General features: G+C 38.0%; 1 protein-coding gene across 2 annotated transcripts in view; it reads right to left on the bottom strand.

The window, feature by feature from the left end:
* The window catches only part of LOC136346047 (neurotrimin-like), a 65929-nt gene extending 52206 nt beyond the window's left edge, over positions 1–13723 (bottom strand). Inside the window, exons 1-3 of one of the 2 annotated variants that reach the window (XM_066294900.1) lie at positions 13563–13723; positions 13369–13502; positions 3176–3277 (exon numbers count right to left, since the gene is read on the bottom strand). In XM_066294900.1, the coding sequence (XP_066150997.1) occupies positions 3176–3277; positions 13369–13444 (178 nt within the window). In that variant the 5' untranslated portion in view covers positions 13445–13502; positions 13563–13723. Of the gene's footprint in view, positions 1–3175; positions 3278–13368 lie in introns of both variants that reach the window. The other variant, XM_066294899.1, reaches the window with a different exon arrangement.
* Between the last annotated feature and the right edge of the window lie 602 nt (positions 13724–14325).

The raw sequence follows: 14325 nt of genomic DNA on the forward strand, positions 1-14325 counted from the left end.
TATTTTAATTTGATAAAATGTTTATTAAAAAGTATTAAACAAAAATTACACAAATGCTTGAATGACTTTATATAATTTCCTATAATTATAACATAAAATCAAGATTTCTAATTGAAAAACTTTTAAGAAAAATGAAAATTAAAAATTACACTTGGACAAAAGTATGGAATATTTTTTATATCATGGCATGGAGCCTGCCATCTTAAGTAAACTCAATATTTTGTGGCATACCCCTTAGCATCTGGGACAGCCTGACATCGACGCTGCATTGAATCAATTAGATTCTGGCACGTTGAGGAAGAAATGTTTTTCCATTCTTCTTGCATGATCCTCCACAATTCTTCAGTATTTGACGCGTGTCTTTGTCCAATTTTTCGTTTCAAGTGGTTCCACAGACGTTCGATGGGATTTAAATCAGGCGATTGTGAAGGCCATCCTATGACATCTATCTGCTTTTCAATAAACCAATTTCTGATCAACCGCGAAGAATGTTTAGGATCATTATCCTGTTGGAACCGCCACACCAGTGGCATTTCTTCCTCGGCAAATGGAAGCATACGCTGCTCTAGGATATTTTCGTATAAAAACCGATCCATTATTCCATCAATTTTGACTAATAGGCCAACGCCAGATCTCGAGAAAGATCCCCACCCCATTAAGCTCTGACCGGCATGTTTAACAGTGGGCTTTTGGCACTTGGGATCAAATCTCCTCCCTATTGGTCGCCGATCATAAGTTTTTCCACCCGAATCAAACAGTTTGATTTTGGTTTCGTCACTGAAAAGGACGGAATTCCATTTCTCGGGTGTCCAAAACAGATGTGAGCGTGCAAACTTAATTCTGGCCTTCCGGTTGTTTTTTTTGGAAATTGATGGTTTCTCCACTTCCAATCGTCCAAACAATCCAGTATCACATAAACGACGCCTCACAGTACGATCACTAATTTCGATACCACCACAATTAGTTGTAATTTCTTCCTTTATTAAGCTCGATGATTTTTCGGGATCTCTGGAGGATGTAATTTTAATACGATGGTCTGTTGTTTTCCTGGGACGTCCTGTTCTCAGATGGTTTTTTACGGCGTTGAATACCCTAAACGTCCTCAAAATTTCCGATACACACCCCTGGCTCACACTAAATGTCTTTGCGATGTCCTTCTGATGGGCTCCGTTATGTGACTTCTCCACTATTCGTGATCGAAGATCTTTCGAATTTTTTTTTTTTTTACCATTTCGGCTTCAAATTTTATCGAAATTATGTAACAGTCAATACTGAATACTAAATGCAAAATAAATTTAAATCTATGATATTCCATACTTTTGTCCATCTAAAACAATTCGTTTATCTGTGAAATTTTTGATAGCAACATTCCATAAATACTGTGTGGTTTAAAGTGTAGAACTGACCCATCCCAATTTAAATATGCCAGAATGGAAGAAAAGAAGTAAAGGCCCTGTGGCTAAATAAATTTTCAAAAAACATTCCACACTTATGGCCACCGCTGTATACCAAAAATCATTTGAATCAAACCGCTCGTACGGGGTGGTCTCTTTTCGCTGTCACGCAATACGTAACGACCACGTTCTCTTATAAAATGTAGCATCAAACTCTTCTTCGTTGTCGATGCGGAATTTGAGCCAGGGATTGGACCAAATTGATACATAAATATTGGAAATTGAATTTTGCTATTGTTCATATATCGCTAATTTATATCGTCGTCAAATGCATGTATTACAAATCTGACATATTGGTTAAATTTGGCATTCATCTATTTGATTCAGCCACATTCGAATTAATGAATTCGTGAGGATGGGGTAATAAATAAAGCGTTTTGGTGGTGCTTTAGTGTTCATTTTCAAGGTAATATTTCATGGAAATTTGATTTCGTTAGATGTAAGGAGTGGAATTTTATGAACACACATATTTTTGTCACCACTCAAAGCCAACAACCGTAATTCCTTATCCGAAATTTATGGTAAACCGTAATTTATTATCTCCGGGTGATTTATATCTTCCGATTTTATCGGGCCCCCGATGCAAAGTTTAGTTTCTCTGCTCGGAAGTCGCATCCATTTTGCTCGCCCTATACGGAAACTTTGATCAAACATGAAATTCATGAATTGCAATAATTAGTTCGTTTTCGGCTCTTTCCCGATATGATACCGATGGAAATCTCTAAGTCGCTCTCAGCTGAGGGCCAAGGACCCGGGAAAAGGTCGGTCTGAGGCGAAAGCGAGATTCGACAATTTCCAAAATTGATTGGGGATGCCCTAATTGGTACGCAAATTATTGAGTTATCGACATTTGCTGCCTATAGACTGCGGCAAGTTTGAACCGTTTAACTATTGTCGTCTTATGAACTTGCAGCCCCAATCCTCCTACACGACTTCTTCTCCGGAATAAAACGCTTTCTTAATCTTTCTTCCTCAAATTTCGCTTCAATTACCCCTCCGTTCCTTATTTGTAATTCTTAAGCTCTCCTTCAACATCCCTAATTCCATGGCAAAAAGTTGCCAAGGAATATCTCGGATTCCGTAACACGCGGTTTCGTTATAAATCACATCCAGACATAACTTACTAAAAATGGCAAGAAAATCCAGTTTCCTTGGGCGGAAAACAAACCGCACTCCTTGAAAACCACTGGGCCCCTGCAGAGCACAATTTCATAAATCGAATTTGGCACTTTGATTTATTCAGAGCTCGACACCCAGAAATAAACAGTTCAGTTGCTGCTAATATGATTGATTGTAAAGTTTCTTGTTCTTGAATGTTGCCGTTAAATAGTGTCTATGATTTATCGTGGTTATAGAAGTAGCCATTTGTAACTGACATCGCAAAACCCACCGGAGGGTCTTAAAAGCAATTTACTAGACGCGGTGGCTACTAAAATTTCCCGTCGCTGCAAAAAATGGCAAATCATGATAAATCACTTTAAAATCGACCTCTGAGCGGGAAGAAATTAATTGAAAGAGCTGCATAAGAGCACACTACGACCCCCCCATTCTCTACAAGCGTATAAACTATCATCAGGTATATTTCCCACATAATTGAATAGCGGGTGTCCTCTTTAACATCAAAGCTTTGTCAAGTTAAGAGCTCTAATAATGCGCATTAGCTCCTGCCTTACTAAAATGCCACAGAGAATGCTCGATACGGAAACGTGCATCATACTCACCAAGATTATGAATCTCGCACGGAAGGACCACCGAGTCGCCGGTGACCACTTTGAAAGTGTTTCCCCTGGACACGAAACGTGGCTCATTGGAGAAAATGGTACCTGAAATAACGAAAAAATATATACAGGGTGGCCCATTGAAAACGAAACAGAGGCATTTGCGGGTACTTAGAAATATATATATTTAAAAAATGCTCGGACACGTAAACTTTATATTCGAGGGGGACACATTATAAACGTATACTCGCTCCTTTCACTTCAACACCTAGCCGGGGTGAGTTAAACCCTTAAAATTTTAAATGGAAAGTATGGTCGAGTAGCACCTTGTTTGAAAGGTCTTTCGATTCTCGTTATAATGATACCCAAATTAACTAACTTGTATTCAGTAGTTTTCGGAAAATTTGGAAAAATGTGATTAAATTGCCAACAAGTGGAATGCTCTGTTAAAATCGTAAATTAGGAAAATTAATAGTAAAACATTAACAAAAGTTCTTTTATTAATTGATAAGATACTCAAACTGTTCACCATTAGCTTCCATACAGTAATACAAGTTCTGTTCAAAACGAGTCCTAACATTTTGAAGCATCTGTGGAGTCATCAGACATTATATCCACATTATGCACGACGTGTTAGGGAGTTTTTGAACAGAGAGTTTCCAGAACAATGGATTGGGCGAAGAGGTCCTATAGAGTGGCCGGCTAGGTCTCCAGACTTGCCTCCGTTAGACTTCTTCTTATGGGGCCATTTGAAAAACGAGATCTACGCAACAGAACCGGAGTCTCTGGAAGAATTGCGACGACGAATTGTTAATGAATGCCGTCTGATAACTCCACACATGCTTCAAAATGTTAGGACTCGTTTTGGACAGAACTTGTATTACTGTATGGAAGCTAATGGTGAACAGTTTGAGTATCTTATCAATTAATAAAAGAACTTTTGTTAATGTTTTACTATTAATTTTCCTAATTTACGATTTTAACAGAGCATTCCACTTGTTGGCAATTTAATCACATTTTTCCAAATTTTCCGAAAACTACTGAATACAAGTTAGTTAATTTGGGTATCATTATAACGAGAATCGAAAGACCTTTCAAACAAGGTGCTACTCGACCATACTTTCCATTTAAGATTTTAAGGGTTTAACTCACCCCGGCTAGGTGTTGAAGTGAAAGGAGCGAGTATACGTTTATAATGTGTCCCCCTCGAATATAAAGTTTACGCGTCCGAGCATTTTTCAAATATACATTTCTAAGTACCCGCAAATTCCTCTGTTTCGTTTTCAATGGGCCACCCTGTATATACAGTGGTGAAAAAGTGACGATTCTCACGCAAAATAATAAAATTTAAACATTTTTGGCGAATTTAAAAAGCTGCAACTCCCTTATTTGTGCTCTGACTTTGATCAAATTTTCAGGATATACGTAGAAAAATCCCCTCTACGGGATCATTAAAATCCTACTGAAAAATTTCCACCGCACAAGAAGTTTCCGAAATGGAGTTTTCTTTAAGACCATGAAAACCACTCTAAAAATTTAATTTTCAAAATTTGCTCGAACACCTAAACTGAGTTTAGGATTGATTTTTCATTATACAAATTTTGAACAAAATCAGTCGAAAATTACGGGTCATAGAATTTTTTTCCCGCTGTACGAATACTTTTTTGAGCGACTGTATATAGAGTTTTTGTCGCTTAGAGTATATTCTTTGAGCTATAATATCAACCTGAAAGGTCAGATGCCTCAAAGGAAGACAAACCTGCACACACACAGAAATGCAGCACCACAAAGCAAACATCACTCCTAATGACCGAACCGCTATTTGATCTCGAAACCTCCATTTTAACTGTATCAAATCGCCAATTTAAATTCCAATATTAAATCTATATTGAATTGTCCCTATTTGAGAAAGTACGATTTTGTCCCGTAAAAATCTCTCTACGTCAAATAAATTAGTACGGATTTGATGACTTGCTCCTCTATGAGGGAATTGTTAAATTTAATTGCGTACTTTTTCCCTATTGTTCGCATCTTAGATTAGAATACAAAACGTGAAGGGCACGCTCCATTGTACATTGAATTATTGAGTAACATGGGGGAAACTAGAGTGGATTGGCAAGTGTACAATGCTGGGTGCCATGTTCACGGAAAGTTGAATTACATGTTTCCTGAGGCAGTTTACTTTTATTTTAGACGCAGACTTGAATCAAATTCCAGCTGTAAAGCAACAATTTGCTTAAAACACCAATATTGCACTTTAACTTTAGCAAAAGTTCTGCCGAGTTATATACAAAAAGACAGTCATGGCGGCGAACGAGCGTAACTCGGGAACATAAATAGAGCCAGGAAACTGTAACATCTCCGTTATGATGCTAGAAAATTGCTGGGATGATAAAATTCACCAACCATGAATGTCAAACAATAAAATCTTTGTCGACGTTCCACGAAGGGAAAATCGAATAATTGCCGGTCATAAAACAAAGTTTTCGGTCCGGAGGGAGATCTTGACAACGCAACTTTGGGGCTGATTCTATCTCGAGCATGACTGACAAATATGTTCGACGAGGCATTATCTCCCCCTATAAGAAATTGATGATACATGTTTAGAGTGATTTGTTCAATTTTGCTTACGCTTAAATGGAAAAAATCGTTTGTTTTCACGGAAACACTGTCAGACGCCGTTCGCGTACACTATCGGCCGAAAGTAAAGAAACATTCACAAATTCGGTTAAACATTTTCTACAGTCAACTAATATCTTTTCAATAAATTTTAACAGATCAAGAATTTAGAACTGGACCTTGTACGCTATACAGTTGCTCACCTAATTGAGTACACACCTCTGAATTTATCAGGTGCATACCTATGACTCCGCGTTTTTCTACGCACTTTCAACTGCTTGAAACTGTATAAATTTATTAACAATGTCTATTAAAAATAATTTCCATCGTTAATGACAACATTTTCCCAGAGATTAGGCAGTTTATGGATTCCATCGTAAAAAAAATTCGTCGGTTTTGAAGCGATCCATTCATCAAGCCAGTCTTGGACTTCTTGGCGACTCTGGAAGCGCCGCTCTGCCAAACCGTGAGCCGTCGAACGGAAAAGGTGATAATCCGACGGGGCGATATCTGGCGAGTGTGGCGGGTGCGGTAAGACTTCCCATTCGAAATCCTTCAAGGTGTTCTTGACTGGTTGAGCGACATGAGGCAGTCATGTCATGAAGCAGTATGACTTTGTCGTGTCGATCCGCCCATTCTGGCCTCATTACTGCGAGTTGATTACGCAACTGCACCAGTCGTTGGACGTAACGATTGGCAGTGACTGTTCCGCCAGGTTGGAGAAGCTCGTAATACAGTATGCTGCGCTGGTCCCACCAAATGCAGAGCAATACCTTCTTCCCGTGGGTATTTGGCTTTGCGGTCGAAGTTGTCGGCTCACCCGGGCTCACCCATGATTTTTCCTCTTTGGATTGTCGAAGTAGAGCCATTTTTCATCTCCGGTCACGATACGATGTAGAAACGACTTTCTTTGAAGACGTCCAAGCAAGATCTCACACGTCGTTTTTCGTTGCTCTTTGTTCCTCTCCGTCAATTCATAAGGCGTCCATTCTCCTTCCTTTTGAATTTTTCCCACAGCGTGAAGACGAACCGAAAGCGTTTTCTGCGTGACGTTAAGGGAAGATGATGAGCTCTTTTTGCGTTTGCGCGGCGTCTTCGTCCAACAAAGCCTGCAGTTCTTCGTCTTCAAATTTTTTCGATGGCTTACCATGCTCCTTGTCGTTGAGGTCGAAATCACCCGATTTCAAGTGCTGAAACCATTGTTGGCAAGTTCTTATAGATGCAGCATCATTGCCATAAGCCTCGACGAGCGTTTGGTGAGCGGCAGCGGCGTTTTTCTTAAGATGGAAAAGGAAGAGCAAAGCTTCCCGCAAATGATGTTTATTCGGCACGAAATTGGACATATTTAAACCTTAATTGAAAAGTTTTAAAAGGTCGTATAGCAATTATCATATATAAATAGAAAGCTGGTAATGCGGAGCAAAAAATGAAATAAAATTTCTTAAATAAAAAAATATTTTTTCAAAGAAAATAGAACTAGAAATAAAAACGCGGAGTCATAGGTGTACACCTAATATCGAATATGGTTCTAATTTTCAAATTTTAACCGACTTTTTGAATGCCGATTCTGCATCTAAATAAGTCGTACAATGTCAACAACATTATATTAAGAAAAGAAATTTCAAACAAGCACTTTTACAACGGATTTTGAATATTTTAAGAAAACAAAGCGAATTACGATGACACAAAATTAAAGATACGCCTGCAAATATCTATAAAATATCTACGGAATTTAGAAAAAAAAGTTGTTTACGCACTTAGGAATTCTTGGTTTTATATGTCAGTTGCTTTCTGTAGTTACTTGCATTAGTAAATCATCTTAAACAAAAATGGCACGTGTTCGAAGCGAAATATCAACTGATATGAGAAAGCAAATTATAAAGTGGCATTGCCAAGGAAAATCGTTTCGTGAAATAGGAAAATTGATTGACGAAAACCATTCCACAATACAGAAGATTATTAATCGGTCCAGATATGAAAGAACAATCGAAAATAAACCTGGAAGAGGAAGGAAAAGGATCCTGAGTTCTCAAGATGAGCGTTTTATATTGCGACAAATTAAAGGAAATCCTAAAAGAAGTGTTGCACAACTACGTCAGGAGGTCGAGGAAAGAATACGTCGGACGACATCCAATGAAACAATACGAAGAGTACTTCGGAACAACAATTTTCATGGTAAAATTGCACGTAAGAAACCCTTCATTTCCAAACGAAATCGTCTTAAAAGATTGGAATTTGCCAAAAAATATGTTAATTGTGATGTATCGTTTTGGAACAACGTAATATTTTCCGATGAGACCAAAATCAATTTATTTGGCTCTGATGATCGTCAAATTATCTGGAGAAAGCCTTCAAAACAGAGCACACCGTTCCTGCTGTAAAACACGGAGGTGGTAGTGTACTATTGTGGGGTTGTATGGGAACTGAAGGAACTGGGACTTTGGAATTCATCGACGGCATTATGAATAAGGAGAGATACCTGGAAATTTTAGAAAATAATTTTCATCGTTCAGCTGAAAAATTAAAAATGCCTCGACGTTACTACTTCCACCAAGACAACGATCCCAAACACACTGCGGCTATAGTTAAGCAGTGGCTACTATACAACGTTCCTCGATTAGTAAACCCACCCCCACAATCACCAGATATCAATCCCATAGAAAATTTGTGGATGGATATGAAAAGGACCCTTAAAAAAATCTTCAAATATCTTCCAACTCAAGCAAAATATTATTGATGTATGGGAGAACATCCCGTCTTCCGTTACGAAAAATTTGGTAGCATCTATGCCAGATCGTCTAAAGGCCCTAATTGATGCTAAGGGATTTGCTACCCATTATTAAACAAAATTATCCTTAGAAATTCATTATTGTTAAGCGGTGTATCTTTAATTTTGTATCATCGCATTTCGCTTTGATTTCATAAAATATTTAAAATACGATGTTAAATTGATTTTTTGCAATTTCTTTTTTTAATATACTGTTGTTGAAGTTGTATCAATTATATAGAGAGAGATATGTTATTCCAAAAGCGGTTTAAATTGAAAAAATAGACCTTTATTTGATAAAATCAGGGATGTATACTCAATTGTGTGAGTAACTGTAAATCTTCAAAAAAAAACTTTACGGGAATAAATGAAATTAAAAAATTTATTTCAAGCCGGACAAAAGTACAGAAACATAAGTTTTATTCAAATTAAAGTTAACAAAACAATCAATAAAGAGTTGCGTAACCGTTATGTTTTATAACTTCAGCACATCTTTTTGGCATAGAAGCCAACAATTTATCAATACATTGCTGGGGAATGTTACACCGTGCATTTCTTACAGCAGCAATCAACTCATCTTTTGAATTGTATCCTCTATGATCATCCTCCCTAATTTGACGGTCAGTATGATCCCACATATTCTCAATAGGGCTGAAATCGGGGCTTTGGGCAGGCCACTTTATAACAGTGACTTTTTCCCGTCCAAACCACTCCTTAATTATTTTAGCGGTATGTTTGGGGTCATTGTCATGCTGGAAACTCCACCTTAACGGCATGTTATCTTCGGCAAATGGAAGCATTTGTTCTTGTAAGATATCCAAATATTTAAATCGATCCATTAATCCATGAATAACACATAGTGGACCAACCCCGTGACCAGAGGAACAACCCCAAAACATGACTCCACCGCCTCCATGTTTAATGGTGCCCCTGGTGTATTTTGGATGAAACCTTTCGAGCTTCGGACGCCGTACCCATTGAATTCCATTTGAGTTATGAAGATTAAATTTGGATTCGTCCGAAAATACGACATTTTTCCACTGGGTTGGGGTCCACGGCAGGTGTTCTCGTGCAAATTCTAGTCTAGACCTTCTATTTTTGGCCGAAATGTACGGTTTCTTAGCTGATTTCCTCCCGTAAAGTCCTTGTTCGTTAAGTCTTCGTCTAACAGACCGTACCGAGAGACTCAAGTTCGGAATTTCTTGCTTTATTTGTTGCGCCGTCAAAAATTGATTCTTTGTAGATATTCTTCTAATCACCTTATCAGTCTGTTTATCAGTTTTGCGCGGCCTTCCACTTTTCGGGACATTTCCAAAGGTTCTTCGTTCGCGATATGACGTAATAGTTTTAGAAACAACGCACCTATTTAACCGTAATTGCTTGGCGATGTTTATTTGTTTCACCCCGGATTTCAAATCGGATCAAATTTTTCAATTATTAATTTTCGAACTTCTTCCGATCAACTTTTACCTTTCGGCATATTGACTAACTCAATACTATTGAATTACTATAAATTTGCGATTCAAGTCCTTCGAATATCATATTTTTATAAATAATAAAAAAATGTTTCTTTACTTTTGTCCTCCTGACAATATCAAAAAATTTCACATAAAAATAACAAACTTCTCAGGTGGTTGTTTATACACAATCCTAAATTTTTTAGCAACAAAATAATCCAATGAAAACGTTTAGAGTATTTCGTGCCATTTGATTTCGGATTTGTAAGGAAAATGCATTTGTTTCCTTACTTTTGGCCGATAGTGTAGTCTACGGGTGATCGCTAAAAAAACGTGTGCGACATCAAAAGGGCACTCGACGGTCCCAAAACGTTGATTAAACAAATTAGTGTTTACCATCAAGCGTATGACCGATCCCCATAATTATACCGCAATTAAGCTGTTTTGTTTGTCAAAATTCGTATTTACCACCACTGTGCCGGTGTGGCACGCACAACTCTTCTGGATCATACAGCCGTCCTTGTTTACTGTACGGGGATAAACGGGAACGAAACACTACTGAACCGCTTCTGTCACTCGACGAATTAATTGAGTGCCCGCCCGAGTACGGGAACCCAATGATTAATTTCTCGAAAGACAGTAAAAAGTGACGCTCTCTACTGAAAACTCAGAAATTTGAAAAGACATCAGAGATAGAACTGATATTGGGGGACCATGTAAATAACGTTGAGTTAACCCCGCAACGCACTCATGAAATATGCATAAGGGTTTGAATAATTCCGGCTTCATGGCTTAACATAATTAGTCTATAATTGGGTTTTCCACAATAGTTTGTTTGAAATAGGCCTAAAGGTAATAATTTTTACATTATACAATTTCGTCCTATCTTGATTTTGCTGGTCGCTCAATTTGTTTCTACACCGAAACGGGTTTTCGCAGCTCTACGTAGAGTTATTGCGCTATACTTGAAAATTGAATCACATCGATATTTGTTCGTATTAATCAGGCATGTATGTATGACATCATCTGCAAACAGAACGAGATTAATTAGCTCATTAATGTCTGACAAGGCCGAGCTACATGTTGGTTTGAAGTTGAGTTATTGACGCGTGCAGGAGGCAATGGATTCGACTATGTCCATCTATTTATTGCTGCTGGAAGTGAGAGATATAGCCCTTCATGTCCATGCAAAAGAAAGTCGGACCTACATTCTAAATTAGTAAGTTAATTAGTACTTAAAAACGAGAATTGAAAAATTAGGGTTCTTTAGCAGAAATATTAGCTTTCCTCTTAAAAATCTTATATTTATTTTGCTCGCTTTGAACAAAAAACGCCAAGATGGAAACGCCCCAGATTATACTGGAACGATAATTAGTTTGCATGTCAATAACAGACTGTATCCGAGGCTTTTTAGAATATCTGGCACCGATTTTCCAATTTCCCCTACAAGTACCCGTCAGGACGTTGGAGATGGCGTTTAAAGCTTGTTAAGCAAGAGCTTTTTTTATTTTTATTTTTTAGTTATATCCGAAACTCGTTTACTTCATCGACGTTTTCAAAAGTATCCGAGCACTTTTCCGTGTCTGGCTCAAGTTTTACTTAGTACAATGCGTGATGAACCACGAAACAAATTACTTTCTAAATGCGTGCTGATAAAGCCAGAGAAAGTAGTAAAATCCAATAGGGGCGTTCTTTTGATACAAAAATAATGTCAACAACTTTCCATATAGTCCCATATCAGTTATTAAGCAATATTTCAAGCGTGACTCCCCTTTTCCCCTTTTATTGCACTATAGTAATGCGATCTTTCCATGGGGGACAAAATATCTGTTAATGTACTGGATCTATTTCTTTAATGCTAGTCAGGCAATTGCTCTTTCAGATAGCCGTCGCTAGTGGATAATTAATGGCTTTCAGATTTATAGTAAAATGGGAGAATGGAGACGCCTATAAATGCCATCGACGCATATCGTTTAATCCCTTTCAGGGAAAACATAGATATTATCATTTTATTGAGCCGTCGTTAACGCTCCCATTGACGTAGTTAGAGAAAAAGGAGAATGGTTAAAGATGGAGGTTCGAATTGGTCGTCAATCAAGTCGATAAAAAGCTATCCGAGTATAAAGGGGAGAAACTTCTGCTTAATGGGGAGGATTGTTCTAGCTTAGATGCAATTTGGCTGCTGTAATATCAGTGGGTTTTACTCCTCTAAACCTCAAGATGGTACCATTTACCCTCAGAATTATTTTATTATTGGACGATCACACAGAGCTGAAGCTGGGTCAATTGAGGAAAGAGCCATGAGCTTTTCATGGCTGCAGCAGGGAAAGAAATTTTAGAATTCGGTTGACGAAATTGTGTCGGGTTTTCGCAGAAAATCGTCGAATCTTGCAAATTGCAATTTGGCTGTCTAGTTGCAGACATATTATCTATGCGTATAAATTTGATCGAATTAAGATTGACGTTAAATTTATGAAAATTCTTATCGCTCGGCAGTTATGTTTAACTGAGACCTAAATTTCATTCCCACAAGGTACACATGTACGCTTTTATTCCTGTATATAAAAAAAAGTCGGAATAACTCCTCCTCAACTTGAATGGCGCCGCGAAAGTTTGATCGTAAAAATTTAAATTACTTTTATACCCCGAAGAACTGTTCCATTGAACTTAACAAATAAGAAATGTAATCCATTTGTGGGGCCCATTATTTTTATCCCAGCAAACACAATTCAAAGGTAAAAGAAATTTATAGTTTCGAGTCCAATTCCATCTTCAAATTTCATAGTTCCTTGCAAACCTACCAATGGTTCGCTATAGAGGTGAGCAATATTTGTACAGAAATGGAAGATGGATGAACCTAGGTTCGACTTAATGGTAGAATTGCGTTTTTAAAGAAAAAGTATCTGAAATTGAACATAATCTTCAGGTCTAGTCTAGAAAATTCAACATTTTTTGTTTGATCATTTCGAAAATTCGCAAGGATCTCTAAAACTGTTAGAGCTAACTGCGACGTGGCATTTACATAATGTTTATGTTTGGAAATAACACATTAAATTTTTAAAATTTTGCTGATTGCCTGTCCTTTGCGTAATTTTTTAGAGAAGTTAATTCATTACAATTGAAAGGAAATTCGATGAATTTATCTTTGCGTAGAGACGATTTTAGCATTTTGGACAATTTCTAAAATGGCTAAAGCTGAGTCTGACTTGGCCTCTGCATCGTCTTTTTGGAGCACAATTAGTGGGAATTGAATACAAACTCGATAGATTTATAATCGAAACTAACATTCATCGAAACTTCAACAAAAATGAAAAATCTTTGAAACGGTTGGAGCGACCCCAACAGAAACTTACCCCCATTCAAAATCGCTTGACATCCACCCAAAAACACGAAAAAAACTAACATACACGGCTTCGCTATTCGCCCCATTTTCCAGTTCACCACTATGATACGTCAAGATTTTCAGACCTTGCGGATCGGCTCATAACTAAATTAGTCCATAAGTTAATTATGTTTTTTTTCTCATACTAGAAATTCGTAACTTTACTTATTTGGCGGTAAAAAGTCACGTGCCGCTCAAACGTGCTTTCGCGCCCTCCGCCGAAGCTCGCGCTTTGCAACCCCTTTTGAACATCCACCGCATCCGCCGACAGTTCGCCGTAATCTGAAACGTTCTGTATGCCGTTTGCCGGCAGCAGAATCGAGCCAACTTCTCTTGAAACACTTGCTATCTTGCTCATTTTGCGGTCGTCACAGAGCAATTTGCATTTGGCTATCAACGATTCTCCCTTTTTCCCCAGGGGCGGACAGGCAACAGGGATATTGCATGTCATTGGTATTTAGAAACGAGAACGGACAACCATGCTTTTAAGCACTTAATATCCAAAATATTTCCTATCGCTTGAAACGGGCCTTCATGTGATTTAAAAGTGTCCACGTGACCACTTTAACGTCAATATGACGAGCTGATGTGCAGGGCAGCTTCTCAACGTCATATTAACGTTCTTCTCAGGGAACTTCCTACCTAAAATAAAGATTTTTGTGCAGTCCATCATTAAGAATCAATATGCACATCTCATGGAACGATGGATATTGCAAATTTTACTCCTCGAGAAACTATATACGGCCGCAGATCCGTTTTCTGTGCAGCCTCCAGTGGTTTCGCCATCAATCTCTTTCTTAGGCTCTCTAATAGTTCTCTGGCGATCATGTACTCGTCTAACCCAGTCATGACGTCCTCAAATTTCACCCTCGTCATCCCCCTTTTTTTATTTATGTTTTTTGCAGAGAGCGAGAACTTTTATAAGTAC

The sequence above is a fragment of the Euwallacea fornicatus genome, chromosome 21 (genome assembly GCF_040115645.1).
Source record: "Euwallacea fornicatus isolate EFF26 chromosome 21, ASM4011564v1, whole genome shotgun sequence".
Classification (NCBI taxonomy): domain Eukaryota; kingdom Metazoa; phylum Arthropoda; class Insecta; order Coleoptera; family Curculionidae; genus Euwallacea; species Euwallacea fornicatus.